The 25,114-nt window shown below is 40.0% G+C and overlaps 2 protein-coding genes across 2 annotated transcripts; both read left to right on the top strand.

Annotated features, from left to right (window-relative positions):
* The first annotated feature begins 432 nt into the window (after nucleotides 1–432).
* aup1 (AUP1 lipid droplet regulating VLDL assembly factor) lies at nucleotides 433–10,103 on the top strand. The gene is made up of 12 exons (XM_071927175.2): nucleotides 433–687; nucleotides 1,609–1,746; nucleotides 2,638–2,788; nucleotides 3,880–4,067; nucleotides 5,274–5,346; nucleotides 6,207–6,280; nucleotides 6,738–6,804; nucleotides 7,293–7,395; nucleotides 7,552–7,689; nucleotides 7,931–8,073; nucleotides 8,351–8,439; nucleotides 9,735–10,103. Exons 1-12 carry the CDS (start codon nucleotides 647–649, stop codon nucleotides 9,778–9,780), a joined length of 1,251 nt encoding a protein of 416 aa, XP_071783276.1. The 5' UTR covers nucleotides 433–646; the 3' UTR covers nucleotides 9,781–10,103.
* A 1,458-nt stretch (nucleotides 10,104–11,561) lies between these two features.
* Nucleotides 11,562–17,948, top strand: fnta (farnesyltransferase, CAAX box, subunit alpha). Its single transcript, XM_071927177.2, has 9 exons — nucleotides 11,562–11,716; nucleotides 12,170–12,255; nucleotides 12,677–12,791; nucleotides 13,144–13,248; nucleotides 14,713–14,839; nucleotides 15,162–15,310; nucleotides 15,822–15,884; nucleotides 16,218–16,383; nucleotides 16,628–17,948. Exons 1-9 carry the CDS (start codon nucleotides 11,589–11,591, stop codon nucleotides 16,793–16,795), a joined length of 1,107 nt encoding a protein of 368 aa, XP_071783278.1. The 5' UTR covers nucleotides 11,562–11,588; the 3' UTR covers nucleotides 16,796–17,948.
* The last annotated feature ends 7,166 nt before the right edge of the window (nucleotides 17,949–25,114 follow it).

Genomic DNA, 25,114 nt, shown 5'->3' with positions numbered 1-25,114 from the left:
GGGTCATAAGGCTCAGAAGTATTGGGGCAGAAGCAATCGCCATTCATTTTGCCATTGGCAAACACAAAATAATGTCTCATGAGCAATAACTACACAAATAGGAACAATAGTGTTTGAAAAGACGAGTTTGGTTTAAACTTTAATCTACAACAATGGAACATTGTAGAAACTTAATGTATTTTTAAGCAGCACACATGTTAATAATTATAATAAATAAAGTTAGGTTGATTTTATAGAAATGCAACCACTGTCTTGTTTAATCTAATATACTAATGAATGAATATATGATCCAATTCATTATATGAAAAGGGTCATTCGCTCAGATGTGACTGTAGCCACCAGAGGGCGACACCGTCACTTCCCCGCCTTTTCTCTGAAGGGGACTTCCAAACCGGAAGTGTTTAGGCAGCCATGCTAGCAGTGCGGCTAACAACATCTGTTAACAAATGCTAACATTTTAACCCGCTGGGCTGCTCGAAAACGAACCATTAGCTCGACAGGGTAACACCGACGTTAGCTGTCAGTTTTCCACCAGATGACAAAGCTGCTGTCGTGAAAGTTATGACTAATTTATTTTCAAGAAGCAAGTTCTCGTTGTGTACTTAGCGTTAGCTTCAGGGCAGTAGGCTCCCCCAAACTGGCAGATATGGAGACTCGGGGGATTGAAGACATGTTTGACTTTCGTCGGTAAGTTAGCTAACGTCAGCTAGCTAGCTAGCTATCCAGCTAACCTTTAACTACAATTACAGTATTGTCTAACCCAGTAGGTTCAAGAAATCTAACGCTATCTAGCGCTAATGTTAATCAGTAAAAGCTTTATTAAAGCATGGCGATACTAAATTTCTGAAAACATATAACATTAGCTAGCTAGCCAGGTGACGGTTAACGGTGACGAGCTAACACTAACGTTAATGCAACTGTGCGAAACGCTCTGGACCTTAACGTAAACATACCACATAGCGCTCTCATCGGCTAACTTATAATTACTTCAACCAGCTAATATCGCTGCCGTTAAATTTACAGCATTCTCTCTTGGACAGTTGAAAACGTAGTCATTATGCGTAAGTAGACTTAACGATACTAACGTTAAATTGAAGCCGTTATGTGAAGTCAGTAAGTCATTTTAGATACACCTTTCGGTATGCTGAGTGATCTATACTATTCTAATTTATTTTGAGGACTGACCTTGTTGTTTGAAAAGTAAGATAACGGCCCTGATTCAGTACCGAGTCGACCAGAACTGGGCTAATGTCGGGTATCTTAAGATTTTCTCCAGCACTTAAGTTCTTATGAAGAGCCATGTGTAACATGTCTGAAATGAAAGCAAACCGCCTTTGTTTCATACCTGTCACGTACAGAAGGATGTTGGATATATCTAATGAATGAGCATGGATGACATTAGGTTGTTTCTTCATCGATCTGATGAGCAAGTGATACTGTAAATCAGAGCAAATATTTGCATCCAAGATGAAGTATTTCCCTGGGGTTTACTGTCCTCTAGTAGTTTACATGCAGGTGTCAGAGGATTAGATTTACAGTGAGGAGTTTTTTATGAAATAGAAATAAAAAGTAGTATGATTCAATCTGCTGACATTTTTTTCTGTACAGGTTTCCCAAAGATGGACTTGTTCTCCTGCTTTTGCTGATTTACTCTCCAGTTGGCCTTTGTTTGATGTTGCTGAGGATTTTTATTGGTGTTCATGTGTTCTTGGTCAGCTGTGCACTTCCAGAATGTTTTGTTAGAAGGTAAGTATTTAATAAAAAAAAACTGAGGTGTTGAACATAAATCAAGATGACTTGGCACTAGGTTGCTTCAGTTTTTATGAATCTTTGTTTATCTGTTAGTCTAGGATGTGTTTCAGTTACTGGTTATTTTTATCTTGTCTTGTGCTAAAATTAACAGAAAATACTGGCATTTAGTGTTTTTGTCTGACATAAACCTGAATTTAAAATAATGACCTCAGAGCTCCAGGGGTAGGGAGGCTGGGATAATGACACAGGCTTATTATAGTAACAACCAGATAATTTTCAGGCATTACTGCAATAATGAAAAGGCTGTAGTAGATATTCATAGGGATGGACAGTTATACAATGGTTACAGCTACAAGAGGGTTCGCTGTCATTAGTGATAATAATATAATACATAATATAGATAATGTATTCAGGGCAGTGTGTTACATAAATTACTAATCAGTTGCCCAAGGCCCCACTGCCTAGCACTATTTTTACATACTCAAAGTCCATTGACATAGTGGGAGAGGCAAACTTAACCCCTTAGACTCTCAGATACAGATAAAGGCAGAAAAATACATTAAGTAAATGCAGCCAAAATCTGAATCAAAATGTTGGAAAATTGTAACATCATCAGCCCCTTCGGCTATTTATGTTTTTGTGAAAGTAATTAGTAATAAAAGTAAATATCCAAGAATAAAGTATTGAAAAGAAAAGTCATAGCGCATGTCCCAAAGATTGTGCAGTTTAAAGATGGAATGCAGTTCATAGCAATGGGTATGAATAAGAAGTTAGATGTCAAAGTCTGGGCAGAGGAAGGATAAACAGTAGTGGAAATATGAGGAAAAACAGAGAAGCAGTTGCCCTATGGTACATGTTTATGTTGATGTTTTTATGTTCTCTTAGATTTATTGTGAGGACCATGTGCTCAGTCCTGGGGATGCATGTGAGACAGAAGAACCCTCGCTCCAGAGACAAAAACACCAAGCTGTACATATGCAATCATGTGACAGAGTTCGACCACAACATAATCAACCTCCTGACTCCCTGCAATACTGTGAGTATTTGACTTCTTTAATGCATTTTCCACTTTTCCTAACTTGTTAGTTGTATTAAAGCGAGATGTAGGCTTTTCACATTTCAGGCATCTAACTGATGCTCTTACCTAGAGCTGGTATGGGTTCAGTGACTTGCTGATGAACACTTTAACATGGCTATTAATGGATATGTTTTTGTGACCTACTGGTTACAAGACTCTAACCACCAGTTCACCTTTCTGTCCACCCACAGATGCATTAACAAGTGTTTTTGTATACACCTTTTTTTTGTAAACACAGGTGAATTTTTACACCAATTATTTGTTGGAAAATTATTAGGAGTCCGAGCCCAAGTGTAACACAAGTTGTAAGAAAAGGGCTTATGGATAAAGATTAGAACCTTCTGGCGATCACATGCAATAATTTGTTCATGTGGAATTTACCCCTAAGTCCTCGGCTCAGCTGGGTGTTTGAGGGTGTGTTCACAACAAGCGTGTTCGGACCAGTTTATTCAAACTCTGGGGCGTTGACTCCTTTAGTTCAGTTCATTTGGGCAGGCGAGAGCAATGCCATTCAAACTCTGGTGGCAACAAATGAAAATTAGTCTTCTTTCAAGCTAACAACCCCAAAATGTAAGGTTTTATGGGTACAATGAGACAGATGTTGACATGTGATAGCCAGCAGGTCCTCATGCTTGGAAAGACAAAACAAAATGAAGTGAGGGCAAACAAGTCTGGACTGATGCTCATATTCAGCTGTTTCTTCATGTGTTCTTAACTAGTTTTGAACACCAGAGAATGTGAATCATGGAAAAACCACAGACAAGTCCATCATGCTTCGCTAAAGTTACAGGGACTGGAATCAGATTTGTTTGGACTCCTAGCACTGGCAAAATCTCTAACCTGGTGGGATGCCAGGTTACCAAAACTCTGTCTATTAAACAAGCAAACCCAAAAGTCAACTTTTCCACTCTGGCTCGGACCAAAGAAAACAAACTGTAGGTGTGCACCCTGAAACTCTCTTCATGTTCTCCACAAAAGAACAAATCACTTGTACACTACATGGCTTTGACCTGCTGAGTGTTATGGCTGTGTCTGTTTCCGCTCATTAGCCCCAGCTGGAGGGCTCCACAGGCTTTGTGTGTTGGGCCAGAGGCTTCATGGAAATGCATTCAGCATCAGGCCAGGGAGTGATAGGAGAGTCTCTTCAGAGGTATTGCTCCACTGAAGGCACCCTACCTTTGCTTCTGTTTCCTGAAGAGGACACCACAAACGGCCGTGCTGGCCTGCTCAAGTTCAGGTCGGTGCCAGTGTTTTTATTACAGGGTAAAACCACTCACTATAAGAACTGGTGTTTCACTCCTGACGTCTAAGACAGTCCAATTAGTATGTATGAGTAGGAACGACCCAGTACACGCAGACACCTGCTAAGACTTCCATTTGTAATGTCATCATGTATAACATGTAAAATGTGGAGCTGCTCCAGAGACAATGAGTGTTTTTTGTAGACCCACAGAATTTGTTGTTGTGAACAAGAAAATATAACATTATTCCCAGAAACAGCCCATAAATGCTCTTATCTTTACCATTTCTCCCAGTTCAGTTTAGTTCTCTGGTTTTGGACATTTGTTTGTATTCACCAGTAATTATCTGATTAGTCCTAGACACAGGAAAAACAGTTTGAGCTCAATAAGTATCAGGACAAAGAGACAATGTTAAATATTTTGGCTCCATACTCATGACTTTGGATGTGAAGAAAAAAAAAACGATTCACCAAGCCAGCCACAAATCATTATCCCTCTGCCACAGAGCTTCAGAATGAAGATAAATTACTTTGGCAGTTGTTTCTCCCTGCTAATTTCCCTGTAGAGTTCAATAGGGAAATTAGCAGGGGGAAACGAAAACCGCTGCTAAATGTATTCATTTCTGTCTCTAAGATGAGTAACTGAGAACCAAGTGCAGCTGCAGCTGAATTCTCCTACAGATGCACTCAAATGTAAAACAGCTGGGAAGAGCACCTTACAATAAGATCAAGTATATTGTGATGTTTGTGTTTCAGATTTTTGAAATTCAGTTTACATGAGAAGTTTTTGACTACGGACTAAAAATGACTTAATCTGGCCAAATTATTTTTGATTTGACCAGATCTAGGTGGGATAACATGATATCCCCTATCTGTCTCAGCAGCAGTTTGCTTCATTACATGGTTAATTAAATGTTCCTTTGTAGTGGTAAATACTTGCCTCTAAAATATAGAATATATTCCAATCTCTTCATTCACTGTAAGTGTTGAAAACATAATTTACTAGAGGCATCACATTTTAGGTGTTCATACCATTATCAGTAAGAAAAATGTCCAAATAATACCCAGCCCCAATAAGAGAGTCAAACCGAACTCAGATTTCTGTTTCTGTTTTGATTTTTTTTTTTTTTAAAGTATGATTTTGCAACATTGTTTCTCAATAGGATACAGACTCATCAACTGACTATATCTTTCCCCCCTCAGCTCTTGGCCTTTCTCATTGACTGACTCCATTCAGCCTGTGGCCTTACGGGTGACGAGACCATTGCTTGCATTGGTAATGTCATTTAAACTTGAATTGTCACACAAAAAACCAGAATATATAAAATGGGGTCCAGGGAGCAGATGCCTAAATAATATACCATTACCAAATTATTGGCTTGGCTTGGATCTTGAATTCTGCACTTTATGCACCAAGTACATGGAGAAGCAGTTAAATGTTGAGATATAAACAAAGTAACATAGTGACTGCATAAAACAAGGTAATGAAATATAAAATATCAAAATACACCAGCTTCCAGTGAAACATGTTTTATAGTGGATTTGAATGGTTGCATGCATCCTGAAAAGCCTTGTGTTTTATATACCAGTTTTCCACTAGTAGAACAACTGGAAGTAATAGGAAGATGATGAATGTGGGCTGCAGAAATTGAATCAAGCCATATTTCTTTGTCTCAGTAATTACGGAGAATAATTTTTGCCCTGTGGTGCTGTGTAGCAGTGGTTGAAGCTGGGCATGTTCAGTCAGTGAAGATATGTCGAAATTGTTGTAGGATTGTGTTGCGAAATGTCAAACCATTTCACACATTCACAGACTTATCCCAAGTCAGTGTATGGCTCAAACCACAAATAAGTTATACATCAAACTCTGTTACGAATGAAAAATGCAGGAGACGTACAGAGAATTACATAAGTATCTTTTTGAAAACTTTTCTCCATCGTTTTACTTCTGACTTTTCGAAATGACACAGTGACAATGGATTTAAAATCGAGGACTATTGAAGAACCACAGCTATCTTTGTCCACAGTCCCTGCATAACTGTCCTGGAATATGTAATTGAATGTAGGGCGTTTCAGGATACACTGTACTGCTATACAATAATACCATTGAGTTCATGTTGTTTTCTCTGTCCACAGAGCACACCGGAGTCCAGCTGGCTGATGGAACTCTTGTGGACATTTTTTGCTCCATGTACAGTGTATCATGTAAGGTACTAAATAATTTGTATCATTATTTCTATCAACTGCTTTTTTCACTTGTGTCATATTTCTCCCACACTAGAACTGGACCTAGAACTAGAACCTGCTTCATTTGTAATTCTTGAAAGCTTAAGTTATTTTGTGGAGAAACTGCAACCACCGATCAATCTCCTGGAGCTGTACGAAACAACAAAAGCTGATGAAAACACTTTTGTTATTGTAATAGTAACAACCCCAGGCTCAACCAAAATGGTCTTCTCTAGCCAGTATTTTAATGTTGGTTAGCGTTCAGCAACATTTAAACATTCTTCATTGCTAAATAAATTGCTGTCATAAGTAATTGATTTTTTTAAAGCTCTGAGTCCCAAGTTTAGGCTTTACTGACTGATTTTTCACATCCCTGTTGCCATAATTGCTGTCAGAATTATTTCTCCCATCGCTTTTCTGTTTTTTCGCTGTTTCTCCCAGTTGGCTCCCACCAGTGTCCAGACAAGAGGGCGAGTCCATGCAGGAGTTTGCCAACAAAGTCCAGGAGGTAAAACTACTGTTTGCCACTTGATTACACACCTTAACCACCTTGCTCTCAGATTTATAAAGGTAAAATACATGGTTGTGCTGAACAGCTGTCCAGCACAACCAGTGGAAAGAGAGTGATCAATAGAAAGACTGGACTGCAGCTCCAGAAGAAATATTACAATCTAAGTAGGCCTAACTACATTGAGTTAAGTAGAACAAGCATGAAAGATAAGATAAATGACAGAATTAGGATATTGCTTGATATTGTGGGATGTTCTCTCTCACTCTTCTTTAGTCTTTCAGACTTTTACTAATATTGCTAATATATACTGACAGCTTCCGCCTCCAATACGTCAACAACCAAAACACCAGAACAAGTGGCTTTTGAATTGACCAAAAGGACTCAGATATTCTCCTTTTAAAAAGCTGAACTTTCCATTTCCCACAATTGAATGCAGGTACAGTTGTCCGCTATTCAAAGTGATCATTGATTGTCTTCCTCTTCAGCTCCTAGCCTGTGAACTCGGCTTGGTCTCCACCCAGATCACTAAAGCTGATAAAGCGGAGCACATCAAAAGGAAAAGACACACCGCGCCGCAGACATCTACAAGTAAGCAAGTCGACAAATAAACACACATTGCATCTGCTTCTGTGTATATAGTACTAGAAAATTTGGAGGATTCTGTTGCATGTATTTTATGATTTATTATAAACATCTGGGGGATTTCTTGTGTGTTTACAAGCTTTTTCCCCCCACCAAACCTAGGTGTCCGACCTGGCTCCATTTCCCTTGGTTTCATGGTACCGAGCTCAGGAGCAGAGGATCACAGGATTATTAAGATGGCCCAGCAGGTGAAGGACGTGCTGCCCGATGTCCCACTGAATGTCATTGCAAGGGACTTAGGTATGACACAAATGTAGTGCACTTTTACACCATGATGACCCCTCCACACCTCCCCACTTGGATGTATTGTCATTATCCTTGAGTAACCTGTGGCTTTTGTGCTTTGACACTATACAGTATTCCCATAAATTTCACTGCAGACGTCTATGACAAGAAGAGACCTTATTTATAAATAATATACATTTCTCCTTTGTCAAAACAACTGATAATTGAAATAATTTTGTCTCTTGATTGTGTGCAGTGAAAACCAATTGTGTCGACACCACCATAACCAATCTGCTGGAGAACTCGGAGGAAGCTCCAATGGAAGCAACCGGGACGTCTACGTTTGGGCCTTCTAGGAACTCCTCCTCCTTTTCATCTGGTCCCACTCCCACCATCAAGGTTTGGACTTTCTACAGGCTGCTGCCTCTGAGCTCTCTAACATGGAGAAGGATCATTTAGGTCCCAATTAATGAACTATGTGAACATATGAAATTTGAATAACAGAAGAATTGAGTAGAGTATTATTAGGGCGTTGTAACGTGCCTGCAACCAAGTAAAAGTTGTAGAATTGTAGTTTACATATGTCCTCACACATTGTAATAGATTTGATTGATATGTCTAAATGCAGTCCATGTAGCTTTTTGTAATTCCAAATCCATTCTCTTTTCATCCACAGCCTGCTGCCAAATCTTTTGGGAAATCACCAGCTGACAGACATTTGTCCCTCCAAGAGAGGAAAGAAGCGCTGTATAATTTTGCAAGAAGGTGAGTTTTTCTGCTATTGGCAATGTCAAATACAGAAAACAGATTTATTTTTTAGGGAAGCAGTATTTATGTGAACAGTATTGCAGCAGAAAAGGCATATAGGGCCAGCTGCTGATAGTGGAACAAAACGTTCCTTCAGTCTCTCAACTGTTGTTCCAAGCAAACATTTCCCAACAAACAGCTCATTGAAAATACCTCAGGTCCTTTCAGTTCATGTTAATGGGACACCTCAGAAAAACAAAGCTGCTTCATTATACTCATCATCTCACAACTGAGCCAAAACTGTCAACAGGTTTGCAAAATGAATTTGGTTCGAGAGTTAATGAGTTTGATTCTTCAGGTGTCGTCCGCCGCGAGATACTAACTCCATATAGAGTTAAAGCTGCACCAGGCAGGATTTTTATGTAAAAATACACCTGTCTTAGCAGCCTGAATCGCAAATTGGGGCTGCAGCAGGGAAGAGTGTCACATCTCCACTAATTGAGACCCTGTAGATTCACCCTATTTGCCCAAAATAAATGATGGTGTCGGGTCTGAACACTTCTCCACCCGCTGGAAGTGATGAATTTAAAGCAGTGAGCAGAAAGCTGGACTCACCAACGTTAGATCTTTTGTCTCCCTCGTCTCTTTGGTTTCCTTTGGTATAAAGCATCACAGAGCGGCCGGGTTGGTAAACACGAGCTGCTGTGTGCAGTTGACCGACTTTACATTACAAGATTTCTGGGTATTGCGAATTTTTCAAACGGTTAGCTGTCGCTGCCCTTTGGAGCTGCCAATGTGTGAAGTTGCCTATTGCAGCTTTAAAAACAGCTCAGCAAAATGAATAAGCATGGCCCAAAGCCTCAGTGTAGTTTACAGTTTAGAACATGGTGTTTTCATGTTAATAAGTTCAAATCAAATGACACAGAAAAATCTGATGAACAAACAGACCACAATAAAAATCTGTCTTGGTGAACCAATTACACCAAATGGGGGGAGAAAACAGAATTGGATGTTTTATAGGTGAAAAGCAGGTTGAACAAAAAGCAGGTTAAAGTTTTACAGTTGCTATGAGTGGTGTGGTAATGATTTGTTTGTCTTCACATGACCGAGCTGTTTATTACAGTAATGACTCAGTTATAAGCAGTTATAAATATGTTAAATGTCTGTAATGATGTGTTGGTATATAGAGACATTCTGTACAATATGACATTTGTACCCACAGATTTTCTATTTTTATTTAACCCTGATAAACCTTTCAAATAAATTCTCCTGAAACACTAACTCTTGGTTTTCTTTGTATTTTCCTCATCCAGACGCTACATTGAAAAACACGGATTGGATCGAGAAGACAGTCACTGAACACGTTTTGGGTCAAGCCATCACTGAAACCTCGTCGGAAAGAAGTATATCAAACTCGCATAGCTGTCTAATTTGAATGGTGAATTCATATTTTGTCAACAGATTTTTGTTGAAAACAGATTTTGTTAATCACAAATACTGGGGACAAGTATTCTGAACATGTATAAGTCAATGGAACGGTGGTTATGCATGTGTTAAATTCTTCATTCTGGCTAAGACATAATTTTGATAACAATTTGTATTACGATCCACTGACTGTGAATCATCTATTTATTTTTATAATGTCCAGAGTCGTCGATGAAAATAAAGTTCAGCTTGACCTAGCTTTTAAGAAATTATTTCAAGTCAGACATTTGTTCTCCCCAATGTGTTGCTGTCTGAAATCTGTCTGATTCTAACGTCACAATGTTAACGTAGTTTAAAAGCCTTTTTTTATTTGATCTGAGTTGCATTTGATTTTTTTTATTTGAATATCAGTTTTATAAATACAAGAGCTTGGTACTGTGATATTTCTGTATAGTTTCCAATGTTCACCAACACAAGACAACAACCAAATCCTGCCAGGAGAGGGAGCCGGGGAGCCAGTCTCCTGGGCCTTTGAAGCTCAGTCCTCTATTCCACAATCTCTCTAAACAGAACATTGTCTGGGGTTTTTGCCCTCTTCTCCAGTTTTAGGAGAGATGTATTCATGTTCACAAAACAGAACATTGTCCAAGACAATGGTGAATAATAGTTATTCACACACCATTAATTTGTTTACAAATATGAATAAATGTGCTTCATAATAAGCATGAAAAAATGAATACATTTTAAGAATCGACAGTTTAAGCTTGAGAGGCACTTCCAACACTTGGTGCTTCAAAATCTTAGCACACTAACACAGCAAACTTTTGACTAACAAGCAACATAGATGTGGAGGAAATTGTGGTCATTGCTCCATGACTTGCTGGAGTCACAAGTTCTAGTTTACAAGTCTGAAGCAAGTTCCAAGTCAAAAGGGTAAGTCTCAAATCCCAGCAAAACAACTCAAAAGTCAAGTCACAAGTCAGTATGATATCTGTAGAAACAAACAGATTATCTGCTCATTGAATTACAGTTATGGAAATGCTTTACACATGCAGACTAGAGGGTTGGTGCTATGGTCTGACAAGCACTGTACTGACTTCATACAGTATTACTTCAACGATTAACTTGAATTTGATGTTGCCTTCAAGTCCTCCTTGTAAACCACTGCTTCTGAGTTCACGAGTAGCAAATAAATCCTGTCGTGCATTAAAGGGGTTTTGGTCGAGAAATGGTGCCTGTGACAAAAGTAGCTTTTTGGTGGCCGTGGTTTTATTTAAAAATATCAAACAGTGCAGACATACTTTGAGCTGCAGCAGCAGAATGAAGAGAAAATGCGCATCAGCTATGTAATTGATGATTTAGTTAAACACAAAAATGAGTGATGAATAAAGGATAAACAAAGAGTGAAATACAACTTTAACAATATGCTACAACCTCACAAATTATTTACTCAGAATGCCAAAAAATAACATAATGATAAAATAAAATACACTACTCTTACCATCAGTTGTAGACACAACATCCATGACCCATGCCCCTAAACATCACATGTCGGCAACTCGGATATGAGAGAAAATTCAAACTTTCTCAGTCATAGGCACTCTGAGTTGATGGTTGTTCATGAGGCTCGTGTCGGAATGTCGATATTTCCGACAGCACCGAAAGGCAGCTTCACACCACGCCGGAAGTGACGTTACTTTCCAATCACGGAACACAGACGCGCTTAAGCTAGCAGGTTAGCAATGTCAGGTCTTGAGGAAACTTCAAATGAATCACTAGAGCTGAAAGAAGACAAAGAGTTAGACGTGGAGGTGGAAGGAGACCCAGATATCGATTATGCTGGAGATCCATTTCGATATGTTTTTTACAGGTAACGTTTTGTTAACGTTTCCTCTAAGTGTCTGGGTGGCTAGCTGCTAGCTGGCTCCTAGTTAATGCTACTTAGTTGGTATTACTAAAACTACCGTTAGCTGACACCCAGTGAGATCAAAACTCAGAAATTAGTTAGCTAACGTAGCTCTAATGTCAGTGAAAGTATTAATTAAAGCGTAACTTATGGCAATTGACTTATACTATCAATGACTTAGGTTTTATTCATTCAAATACTTGCCTTGCTATAAGAAATATGAAAATGAAAGAAACACTATACTTTTTCTATACTAAATTATAGAAACACTATAATTTAGTCCTATGTGAACATATGCATACGTACTTTTAGAATTAGCTCTTTACCATGTTTAACTAAGTGTAGTTAGTAAGTACTGCAACCTGCACAAGATAAGATGGCCTCATCAAATAACAACCCTATTTATCTGTGTTTTAGAGACAGGAAAGAGTGGGCAGACTTGGAGCCTGTTCCTCAAGACGATGGACCAAATCCTGTTGTGAAGATTGCCTACTCTGACAAGTGTAAGATTGTTTATATCAGTCAGTAGACTTGCAGATCAAGTCGGCATGGCTTATAGGGAAAATGACTATAAATATGTTGCAATTTGTCAGATGGGACAATTGAGAAGAGCTTTTGCTATCCTTCATATTAGCTGTTCATTTCAGTTAAACGACAGTGTACAATATGCTCTACTTGAAAGTCCAAACATAACAATGCAAACGAAATACATTTGGTTGTTAGGTTTCTCCCAACCTTCATTTATGGAAAGTATCCTCAGAAAACTGTACAACTAAAACACTTGCAGCAGTGTCCCTAAATAGTCACTAGAAGACATGCAGGCCATATTTGCAGTGGTATAAGACTGATCTAATAATTGGCAATAGTGCAGCTATGTTGGTAAGACTCTGATTTTATAACCTGTGTTGTGTGTTTCTCCCACAGTTTCAGATGTTTATGACTATTTCCGTGCGCTGCTGAAGAATGATGAAAAAAGCGATCGGGCTTTCACCTTGACAGCTGAGGCCATTGAGCTAAATGCTGCAAATTACACAGTATGGTGAGCATGCTGCATGTTTACACAGTGGAAAAGAATGGAGAAAAAAAAGTTTATTCTTAGCACTTTCATTTTCACAACTTAATGGGGAACAACAACAATTTTGCTAAGCTGATATTCTGAATAGCTTGTTTAATAACAGAGTTAGAGTTGATTATCTATTTAGTATCATAGTTTGTTAATTGATGACTTTATGTCTATCAAAGACCAATACATTTTTGTTAATGTTGTGGTTCCACTGATATGTGCATACACTCGTGGAATAGCTCATTAAACAGAACAAAGTCATATGTTTAAAAATGGTGTCTGTGAAACTGTGAAATACAGCAGAATTTGTGTTTCTGTGAATGTGCAGGCACTACAGGCGAGTGCTGCTGCAAGCCTTAGAGAAGGACCTGAGGGAGGAGATGAGGTACATCACTGCCATCATCGAGGAGCAGCCCAAAAACTACCAAGTCTGGTGAGTGCTAGGAGAGTCGCATGTCTGTCCAGTTAATGTGTGATGATAAACAAGAGTGTGAGTTTGTCATGATTAGGGTCTTAACTACATGTGCAGTACATATAGAGTGTATATGTACTAGTCAACTGGATTATGACTAGGCCTTTTTAAGATTGCCCATCCATGAACTCATTTCCAGACATGGCTGCTCCTTTCCTTACAGAGGTGACAATAGATCAAGGCGCTGTTATAATTAGACAGGCTTTTAGAGGAGAACGGGTACTGAGAGGTCGCCAAGGTTGTTTGTTGTTTGAAAGATACAGGTTCAGTTGAATTTCCATAATGGAAAGAGTTAAATACCTATATGCACTCAAAAAATGAACATTGATGCTTTTAGGCACTAAGAAAGAGATTAAGTAAATTTTATCTAAATAAACACAGTTTCAATAACGTATAAAAAAAAATAAAATCAACCAATGGAACATCAACGGATAAATTTAACCAAAATAATTTGTAGTGTCTGACTGTTACCATAGAGTTTAATCATTTCACTTTGAGGGAAATTTGTCATTTTGGCAGTACTAACACATTTTAAAATGTATTGGCATCATGAGCACAAATTGTATACATTTAAATTTATTCAATAAATTTTAGTTTTATTTGATTCAATTTCAGAAATGGTAATTAATTAAAGTTAGCATTAATTAATTCAATTTTTTGGAAATTTGTCATACAATTGAAATGCGTAGGGCATGCAAATAGATCAAAATATTTATTTGAGTGTATAGGTAACTACCATGATGCGATACGGGCTATAGATGAAATTGTAAATAGCCTACTTGCACATTTAATTTATGTGCATTTTTATGCCTCGATTGCACTGTCACCTTAGAGGCTTTGGCAGTGTTGCCTTTCATAGTTAGGATATGTTTTTAGATAAGACTCCTTCCTCATAGTCTTCAGTTATTAACTCACTCAGCCGTGGTTAAAAAGGTGCTGTCTCTTTAAGCCATGGTGCCGTGCGGCCAGTGTGTGATTGCTGATCATGGGTTTGACTCTCAACTCGTCTTCCCTTTGTGTCAAAACGGGAGTGCACCGCTTTTTACGATAACTAAATTCAAGTTTAACAAATCAATCTGCAACCTGCATTCAAGGAACTGAGTTAGCTGAATGTGGCTTAGCAAGATAATTTGAACCGACTGACATCCTATTAGCCTGGATTAATTAAGTGATGTACGCGGAACGGGACCCTGGTTAGTCCTGCTGGCATCAAGGCTCACTGGCGGAGGCGGGAGCAGCACAGTCGGTTGCACACAGAAGAGCAATAACAACCGATCTTAAGTAATAGACAATCTCAGAAAAGGTGGTAGACAGAGAAGAAGTGGAGAAAGAGAGGAGAGAGGGAGAGGCAGGACATTTCTAAAATAATTGAATCAAATAATTGATTAATTGGGCTGCAAATAAGAGCGGATTTCCTCTCTGCAGGCATCACAGACGCATGGTGGTGGAGTGGCTGAACGATCCCTCGGAGGAGCTGGAGTTCATCGCAGACATTCTCAGTCAAGATGCAAAGAACTACCATGCCTGGCAGCACAGACAGTGGGTCATCCAGGTAGGTGTTGCAGCTTTTATAAGAGCTTGACTCTGGCTGGAAAATGTTAGCCGGCCCACGTCAGAACCACAGAATGAAAGGAAGACGAGGACTAGGTTCCAGATTTCTGCCCACAGTGAGCTGCTCTGCCAGGCCGCCTTTAAGTGCGGTTCAGAGTGTTCTCTTAAGTCATTCATGTATTTATTCGGTCGGTTGGCTGTCCGGCACATTGTTTCAGTCCTTCTTTGGTCAGTTTTCTTGTTAACTGTCTTCTGCCAGCAGGATATTCACCTGAATGCATAATGTGACTACTTTGCCAACGTTTGTCTTATCCAAATTCCAGGAGTACAAACTCTGGGACGACGAGCTGGAGTTTGTGGAGAAGCTTTTGGAAGAAGACGTGAGGAATAACTCCGTGTGGAATCAGAGGCATTTCGTCATTTCCCACACTACAGGCTTCTCCAATCCAGCCATACTGGACCGAGAGGTTCAGTGAGTACATTCAGTAAAGATTTGGGAGATGAGGACATAAAGTTAATTAGCATCTTTCAAGTTGCTGCTCAGAGGTCCAAGTGACCCAGTTTTAGTGTTTTATGCAAGCTAGCACACTGTGTGACAGATCCAAAATACTAACCTAAAAAAATGTACCGCTTTGGGGGGATCTACTGTTCCAGCCATTTAAGATCCCTTTCTTTTCTAAGTCTTTTCTAAGTGGTGGTCAGAATTTCCCAAAGGGGGATCTAAAACAGACCTGATATACAAAGACATTCTTGAACTGAGACATTTCAGTGAATGTCAAATGACTGTATGTGTGAAAACAGAACTATTTTCTCTGGGGGGTAAACATCATATCCCATAATTATTTGCCAAAATATATATTTTCAGGCCAGACAGTGGGTGAAAGATATCGTATATTGAACTAAGATGCAAAAACATTATAGAAGTACCAATTGTCGCCAATAATTCTTTGCAATAACTCACTATTTTCCTGTCTTTGTTCAAGGTATTGTCTGAGCCAGATCAAGAAGGCTCCCCACAATGAAAGCGCATGGAACTATTTGAAAGGGTAAGATGTGAAGCAATTGAAGGCACAACATCAAAATGAATTGTGGTCTGTATCTAAATCCCAAGAAATCTGCATGGAACAAAATCTAAACGTTAGTATATTCTCTGATTTGTGAGTTTACCAATTCCAAATCTCAGTCTGTGTGACTTGGATTTCTTTAAGTGGAATCACACTGAAGTTTGACATTGATGCATGCTGCTTTTATGTCCCAGGACCATTCAGACACTCACAATATGTGATGTCACACAGATGTACAACCAAGTTGAGAATCAACTGGCAAAGATGGAAAACCTCACTGACATAGTATCCCTCTTTTCCCTTCCTTTTCCCTAGCATTCTGCAAGATCGAGGCATGTCGTCTCACCCGGGCCTGGTGGATCAGGTGCTGGAGCTGAAGGAGACGCACTGCTCACCTTACCTTTTAGCCTTTCTGGTCGATTGCTATGAGGATGCCTTGGAGAACAACAATCAAAAGGAAACTTTAAGCAGGGCTCTAGAGGTAAGTGCTTTTGTTAAGGGGAAATGCATCACTGAGGATTGTGCATGTCTCTCCAATCCATGTTCACTGGGGAATCTAGATTTGTAGGATTCAGAGAAATGGATGATGATGGGTGATGTCCCATCATGAAGTTCTGAGGATCATCTTAACATACACCCTGCACAGCTCTGAGACATTAAAACCTGAACCCTGTGCCACTGATGTTACGTCTCCTCACCCTCCCTCTGTTTCTCCTCTTCCAAAGGTTTGTGAACTCCTGGCGCAGGAGAAGGACACCATCCGGAAGGAGTACTGGCTGTTTCTGGGCCGCTCCTTAGAGAGCAAATACGGACCCAGCTCCACCTCCGGCGAGCCTCTGACTGACGGCCCTGAACCTTCAGCCCCAGCATCTGGGCAGCAGGAGCTCAGCTAGGCGTCCGGGAGGCAAACACCGCTTCCACTCCAACTGTTGTCCCGCATCATCGTTACTCTCGGCAGAGCCAGCACATGCGGCTCGATCTTACTGTAAATTACTGTGAGGTGTAGTACTGACATTTCTCAAAATAACCAATAACACAGGAGCACTAAGGTTAGGAATGTATTGAGCTAAAATATCTGGGAATCTCCCCCTAGTAAAATCTGATATCAAAAGCTGCTTGTAACATGTCAGAAATCAAAGCAAAGCAACATGAATCTCTTTCATGTATAGGATGTTAGCTTTCTAATGGAGAAAAATGGATTGTATCTTAATTGTTTTTGTCTGTTTACCTCTAACTAATGGTCTAGGACTATATTGTTCAGTAAAAGTAAAGAATCGGAGCAGTACTCCGTATCAGCTGACACTTTAAAAGTATAGCAGTCTGAATGGATATTGGCAGTAAGAAAGTGGTATTGGTGTGTCCTACAGTAACGTAATACAAACTGCTTGTATAGAGGTGTCAAACAAAGAAATCAAGGAGCCAAATGGATGTGGACCCAGATAACTATTCAGTTTCATACAGCATTCATCATTAACTCTATTGATTAGCACCTTTAGAATTATTACCAAGTGCATATTCTCACTCATTATTTTAACCTGACAGCCATAGGTCGTTTAGACATATACATTTATCAATAATTTCTGAGTTTCATAGCCATGCCATGTGTGATGACTAACATCACTATGAGTGTGTTTGCATGCACACTAATATTCCAATAGTCAGGATAATCAAGTATTCAGTTTTTGAGACACTGTAAACATCTTATTTAGTTGAAACCTGAATACTGATATTAGTGGGCATTCTGAGACAAATGTGTATCCTGTTGTTTTTTTGTAAACTAAGTTTAGTTTTCACGGTAACATCAGGAGTTTTCTTTGTCTTCATGTATACAGGGATATTTATAAGTGGCTTAAGAAGACACATTTTAACAGCTTACTCCAATAAGACTAACTGGAATATTGTGTGCATGGAAACCCACTCGTCACAATCTTGGAACGGAACATTTTGGTGTTATTGGTTGGAGAATGCACGGAATAGCCATGTTTTATTGGAGGGAAAAAGCATCATGGAAAATAAAAATAAAAGTGTTTGTATATATACTTGGAGCCATTTGCAAATCTGTTACCAAGTTGCCAGTGAAGCAAATGAGATAAAGTGGTATTGTTGCTGCATGCACCTTCTGATCAATGATCTACATAAACTTTCCCTCTTTCCAACTTTATATCCCTACACAACACTACCATAGCCCAGTGTGTTGCTTTAAATGAGCCATGTTCTGGGTATTGGAGCTATTGGATGGATGGTTTGTTCTCCCCTGCCCTCTGATCTGTGGAGCCAGGTTGCCAGGAGGAAAACAGAACCAAACAGCGAGCTCCTAAGCTCATGAACACTTGCAACCTCAGGCCCCCCGGACTCCCTTAGAACTAGAAAATGGCTTCACACCACTAGATGCAGCTGCTTCTCCTGGTGACACTCCAACACAAATCCCATCCCCTCCAGTTTCTAACCAAGCAGTCAGTGCGCCAGCAGTACGAGGCGGAAAGTAAGTAATTACAACTTCTCTAGATGCTTGATATTTGAGTAGCACTGCTGAGTTCTTTTTTTAAATCTATGCTTTCCTTCCTGAGTATTTTTAGAACATTTACTCCTACTTTTACTCTTCAACATATGAGAAATGATGAGAGAACATTGCAACATAGAGCTTAAAGGCCATCGATTGACAATGGACATTGTGATATCATAGAGCATAAAAGGCTATGGGTTGTTAGAGAACAGTGACATTATAGAGCATAAAGGACATGGGTTGTTACAGAACACAGTGACATCATAGAGCATAAAGGCCATGGGTTGTTACAGAACAGTGACATCATAGAGCATAAAGGCCATGGGTTGTTACAGAACACAGTGACATCATAGAGCATAAAGGCCATGGGTTGTTACAGAACACAGTGACATCATAGAGCATAAAGGCCATGGGTTGTTACAGAACAGTGACATCAGAACATAAATGTCATGGGTTGTTACAGAACACAGTGACATCATAGAGCATAAAGATCATGGGTTGTTACAGAACACAGTGACATCATAGAGCATAAAGATCATGGGTTGTTACAGAACACAGTGACATCATAGAGCATAAAGGCCATGGGTTGTTACAGAACAGTGACATCATAGAGCATAAAGGCCATGGGTTGTTACAGAACACAGTGACATCATAGAGCATAAAGGCCATGGGTTGTTACAGAACAGTGACATCAGAACATAAATGTCATGGGTTGTTACAGAACACAGTGACATCATAGAGCATAAAGATCATGGGTTGTTACAGAACAGTGACATCATAGAGCATAAAGATCATGGGTTGTTACAGAACACAGTGACATCATAGAGCATAAAGGCCATGGGTTGTTACAGAATACAGTGACATCATAGAGCATAAAGGCCATGGGTTGTTACAGAACAGTGACATCAGAACATAAATGTCATGGGTTGTTACAGAACACAGTGACATCATAGAGCATAAAGATCATGGGTTGTTACAGAACACAGTGACATCATAGAGCATAAATGTCATGGGTTGTTACAGAACACAGTGACATCATAAAGCATAAAGACTATGGATTGTTAGAGAACGCAGTGACATCATAGAGTATAAAGACCATGGGTTGTTAGAGAACACAGTGACATCATAGAACATAAAGGCCATGGGTTGTTAGAGAACATTGTGACATCAGAGCATAAATGTCATGGGTTGTTACAAAACACAGTGACATCATAGAGCATAAAGATCATGGGTTGTTACAGAACACAGTGACATCATAGAGCATAAAGATCATGGGTTGTTACAGAACACAGTGACATCATAGAGCAATGACCATGGGTTGTTAGATAACAGTGACATCATAGAGCATAAAGGCCATGGGTTGTTAGATAACAGTGACATCATAGAGCATAAAGGCCATGGGTTGTTAGATAACAGTGACATCATAGAGCATAAAGACCATGGGTTGTTAGATAACAGTGACATCATAGAGCATAAAGATCATGGGTTGTTAGAGAACATTGTGACATAAAGCATAAAGGCCATGGGTTGTTAGATAACGCAGTGACATCATAGAGCATAAAGACCATGGGTTGTTAGATAACAGTGACATCATAGAGCATAAATATCATGGGTTGTTACAGAACACAGTGACATCATAGAGCATAAAGATCATGGGTTGTTACAGAACACAGTGACATCATAAAGCATAAAGACTATGGATTGTTAGAGAACGCAGTGACATCATAGAGCATAAAGACCATGGGTTGTTAGAGAACATTGTGACATCAGAGCATAAATGTCATGGGTTGTTACAGAACACAGTGACATCATAGAGCATAAAGGCCATGGGTTGTTAGAGAACATAGTGACATCAGAGCATAAATGTCATGGGTTGTTACAGAACACAGTGACATCATAGAGCATAAAGATCATGGGTTGTTACAGAACGCAGTGACATCATAGAGCATAAAGATCATGGATTGTTAGAGAACGCAGTGACATCATAGAGCATAAAGACCATGGGTTGTTAGATAACAGTGACATCATAGAGCATAATGGCCATGGGTTGTTAGATAACAGTGACATCATAGAGCATAAAGGCCATGGGTTGTTAGAGAATAGTGACATCATAGAACATAAAGGTCATGGGTTGATGAAGAACAGAAGACTCATCAAAATAACATTCTGTCTAATGTAATAACCAGCTCTGATGAAAGATGTCTTCCCCTCTCTTTTAAAAAAGCATACTTAAGACTTTTATTGTAGTTGGGCCTATATCATTTTCCATCAAACTGAATGAGTGTGTAGCAGACGGCTGTTGAATGAGAGCTCCAATAGAAAAGTCACACAGTGCTAAATCCAGGTTGCCAATGAATAAGAATACAGGCCACATGTTGTGTTTCCTACCTGCTGCATCACTTCAAAGCAGATAACAGCAGCCACCGTGAGTTTCTCTTTTATCTCCATTGTAGGGACAACAGTGCTACCTTGTGGTTACAGCATGGAAGCACACAGAAAGCTTATCTGAGGCAGCCTCCCAACAAAATACTAACTAGACCCAACCCAGAGGAGTGCACCCCAACACCCCCTCCCTCCTTTCCCCTTCACACACAGCACACATCCACACAAACAAACCTCCTAGTTCCCTAGCAGTCTACAGTCATTTCTACATCATTAAATTCAGGTGAAGAAGACCGCTCTACACACCGGCCGCAGTAAAACGACTCCTGTCTCCTACCTGTTGCCCATGAGCGATGCCCACAACAGTAGTTATCATAATTGCTTGTGATGCCACTGGATACTTCTTTTTTTAAAATGCATGCGCAGCAAAGATACCATGCATTAACAGGAGACTAGTGTACCAGCGCAGAGACCTGGCAAAGACCCAGCTTGGTTTTGGAACATCTGTTTCTCACAAATGGTGGAAGCGGCAGCTAATACTGTGTGGGTTTCTACATTCTCTCGGTTGATCGCGGAGTCAGCCATGCATTTTTCACGCCGAACAACAGTAGGGTTGAAATCAGGGTCCTACAGCGCCCAAAATATTTTTGAGGGGGCACAAATGCTCATAAATAAGTCCACAATACGAGTCAATAGAGAATGTAAACAGCAAACCCACAGATGCAAACTCTAACTCATGAGGCCTGATAGTCTTCTCTGTCAATATGAAAACAATCGATATTCACAAAAACATGAAATTTCGTCTGTAACGCTAAGTTTCATGACCAACTTTCACCTCTTTTATGATGTTAATGTGATCATCATCATTACACACTGTTCTCTCTCATCTTCACGTCTCCATTCTTGCTCATGTACAACTGTAATAGTCTAATCATCATTATTATCATCATCATCATCAACCCTGGACTGGTGTGGAAATGGAGGAGGAAGAATGTTTTAATGAAAACTACATGGATATCCATTAAGAAAGAAAATGCCTCTATCCGTCTTGTTTAAGGCACAGCTGACCAATTACTGTGATGGTATTTTGTGCTGAAAAATGTACAGTGGGTATTAATCTACTTTTCTGCATCTACCGCCTCCAGACTGCCAGCCAGCGCCTGAATGATATAATTTTAGTTCAGAGTTTTTAAGCATAACAAAAAGAAATGAATGAGATGTTGAATACACTGCCTGCAACATGTTCTATTGTTAGAATCTCCCAAATCAGTTTTTGCCCTTAGTGGACGCTCTGTGCCCCACTGCTACTCTTGGTACTCTTGGTCTTTGATTAAAAGTCACTCCATGTTAGAAAACTAATTGAAAAATGATTTTCAGTTGGCAATGAAATCTATTATTACATCAAGCAGTGCAAATTAAAAGGACCAGTGACAGAAATGAAAGTTACATTGACTTTTGATTAAGATAATGCAAAGGAATAATCTTGAGTTAACTTTGTGTTTCTTTTTATAATGATTATGACAATGGTAACAAGTAGTGGCAGTATTGATGATTGTAATGGTGGTTATAATACTGATGGTAGCAGTGATTAGGATTTAGACCGATAAGGGTTTTTGCCAATGTTTTGTGCCAATATTCAATATCTTAATTTTTTTCCATTTTCATACCAAAAATGGACAAAGATTCAGTCTTGTCAGGGTGGAAAAGCCTCTGAACCAGCATTTAGACCATCATGGGACACTAAAACTCTCCATTGAAACCCAGACTAATGAAATTGTCTGTCTACATTAGGCCTTTAAATGAAGAAATATTCTACAAAAAACTATATCAAACGACTAAATGAATAAAAAAAGTCTAAAGAAAATTTCATGTCAGGTTTTCCAGACTGTTTATGTATCTGTGGTCAGGGAGGAACCATCATCATATCGGAAGTGGACGACATTAACTGTCAGATTTTAAATAAAAGGCCAATATCGGCCCCATATCTCAGAAAACTGATACACACTCCCCCTCCTTGATCGCCTCGCTTCCTCGCTCTCCTCCTCCTCTCTTCTTTCACATCAAACCCCCTCTCCTCAAAATCCTCTCTTCCTGCTGCATCCGCCCCCTCCGTCTCACAGGCCTGAGTCTCTCTCTCTCTGTCTCCCTCTCTCTCTCTCTCTCTCTCTCTCTCTCTCTGGTCTCCGTCCTGCCTGTCTGGGCTTGGTCCTCTTCCCGCTGGTTCTGGTTGAATCCTCCGTTCGGGTCAAAGACTGGTCGAACCCCTCTCCCTTGTTCCAGCCAGCAGTGGAACGGCTCTGGATTCATTAATATTTATGGGCTAACGCAGGGTTTTACAGGCCTGACCTGTCACTGCTCTTGTAACTGCTGGCGTAAAAATGGCATTTCAGATGCCGGAGCAGTCTCTTCACAGCTGCCTCTTGGCACAGCTGAAGTGAATGTGCCCTAAACACACACACACACACACGCACTCACACACATACACACAGGCAATGACATGTAATAATTTAAGTTTTAAAGAGCAGTACTTAACCAGAGTGGAGGAAGAGGTGATGCCACCACATTGAGAGGAATTTGCATCATTCTGTATGTCGGCCAAGTTTATGACTGGCTCGGCTTGTGAAAGTGTGTCTTTTTGCCCTGATGCTGATCCTTAAAAGCTTTTGCATATTGACATTTAATAAAAATAATAACTATTTTCATACATATTACCTGATTCTGCTCTCGTAATGGTCTACCCTGACCGTCTTGCAGGCTTCCCAAGCAGAGAGGGGAGTGTTTGCACGATGTTATGTTAGCTATTACAGTGGGAATGACTCTCCTCTTCAGTAACAGCATCATCCTGGTTTGCGACCATGACCGGCCAATTGGCTGTGTTATGGAGGTGAGCCGGGTCCCCTTGTGTTGCTGATTGGAGATACATGCAGTTAACAAGCTCTGCTTCATCAAATTTGTTGGACAATTGGATTCAATAGCCTCCCTCGGGGTGGAGAGCATGCATACCTGTGCCTGCCATCACCATGAAGGTGTTCACTCTGTAATGTTGTGAGCTGGCTGAGAGCTGGCCTGCTCCACGTTTGTGTGTACAGCCCTTAATCACAGCTACAGTCTCAAAGGGCTTCACGACGCCCACATTTTGAAATTATAACTGTGAAAAGATGCTTGAATCTGCTGAGCAACAAGCTGTGGCCATTACCATCCAATGCTCTAACAGAAGAATGCAGCAAGGCCTCTTGTTTTCCATGTTGTTTTCCTTGGCTGCTGCTGGGTCAAAGCATGTAAGGTGATAGTTCCAGTCGGTCTCCTGGACGGTGCTGACAGGGGCAAAAGCTGCACCCCTGCCAAGGAACAAACCCAGACTGGCACAGACACCCATGGCCAGGCTTTCCACTGGAGGCCGATCAATCGATCAATCAGCTGATCAACACATCATTCACACTACCTTCCCTTATCTGCTTACCTATGCAAAGCAGTAATGACCAAATTAGACTCACACACACACACACACTTACTGAAAGCTGTACCGCTACAGTCACTGTGGGCTTTCCCTGATGTAATTCGATACATCTGAGAAGTTTGCTTCATCAACACATTCATCCTTTATCCTCAACCTCTGCCCCATTTTCACATCCAGGTTCAAGTGAATTTGGAAACTAGCAGCAAAGTCCAACAGATTGTGCAGAATTCTGCCACCGGGTCACATCTTGGGATCATATCACCCCTCTTTTAGCTTTTCCACGCTTGGTTCCCTGTCAGCTTTCGGAACTAGTTTTGAGATTTCACTGATGGGTTCAGCGACCTCCGGCTCCTTTGCCACGTCTCAGATCTTTTAACCCCTTATGAGGCGGATTAGAAACCTGAGATCCTCCAGCAGTGCCCTGCTAGCCAAGAGCAAATGTAAAGAGGCTTTTGGCCTCTGGGCTGTTTGGCTTCAGAGGAGCTGAGGCTGGTAAAGTCACTATCATCTTTTAAATCACCTCCTTATAAACACATTTTAAAGACAGGGACCTATAAACATTATTTTCATTTTATTTGCTGCTTAAAATAAATGTCTGGCGTTTTTATCATGTTCTTATTGGCTTTATTTGTCATTTGTAACGCCTTTTTTAACACAGTTTTAAAGTGATATATAAATAAATGTAAGTATATTCTGCGTCACACTCGTCTTTTAATGGGAAATACAAACTGGACTCAATACTGAAACATTTACTTGAGACTTTAGACTGCAGGCAATAGGCTATCAACTGCGCTGTTTGCCATTACAACATCGACTTTTTGATGACTCATATGTCCTACATGTGTTCTGGGAACAAAAAGATGAGTTTCT

Source organism: Centroberyx gerrardi, chromosome 16 (assembly GCF_048128805.1).
Source record: "Centroberyx gerrardi isolate f3 chromosome 16, fCenGer3.hap1.cur.20231027, whole genome shotgun sequence".
Lineage (NCBI taxonomy): Eukaryota > Metazoa > Chordata > Actinopteri > Beryciformes > Berycidae > Centroberyx > Centroberyx gerrardi.
Note: the sequence above shows the minus strand (reverse complement) of the source record. Positions and strands in the feature narration are given on the sequence as shown.

What these genes read in the sequence shown, in the direction of transcription:
- aup1 (XM_071927175.2), top strand. Translation starts at nt 647, where the DNA reads ATGGAGACTCGGGGGATTGAAGACATGTTTGACTTTCGTCG. An exon ending in CCAGAATGTTTTGTTAGAAG is followed by an intron (nt 1,747 to 2,637) that starts GTAAGTATTTAA and finishes ATGTTCTCTTAG; the next exon opens with ATTTATTGTGAGGACCATGT. An exon ending in TGTCATTGCAAGGGACTTAG is followed by an intron (nt 7,690 to 7,930) that starts GTATGACACAAA and finishes GATTGTGTGCAG; the next exon opens with TGAAAACCAATTGTGTCGAC.
- fnta (XM_071927177.2), top strand. Translation starts at nt 11,589, where the DNA reads ATGTCAGGTCTTGAGGAAACTTCAAATGAATCACTAGAGCTGAAAGAA. An exon ending in GATTGCCTACTCTGACAAGT is followed by an intron (nt 12,256 to 12,676) that starts GTAAGATTGTTT and finishes TTTCTCCCACAG; the next exon opens with TTTCAGATGTTTATGACTAT. An exon ending in GCTGCAAATTACACAGTATG is followed by an intron (nt 12,792 to 13,143) that starts GTGAGCATGCTG and finishes GTGAATGTGCAG; the next exon opens with GCACTACAGGCGAGTGCTGC.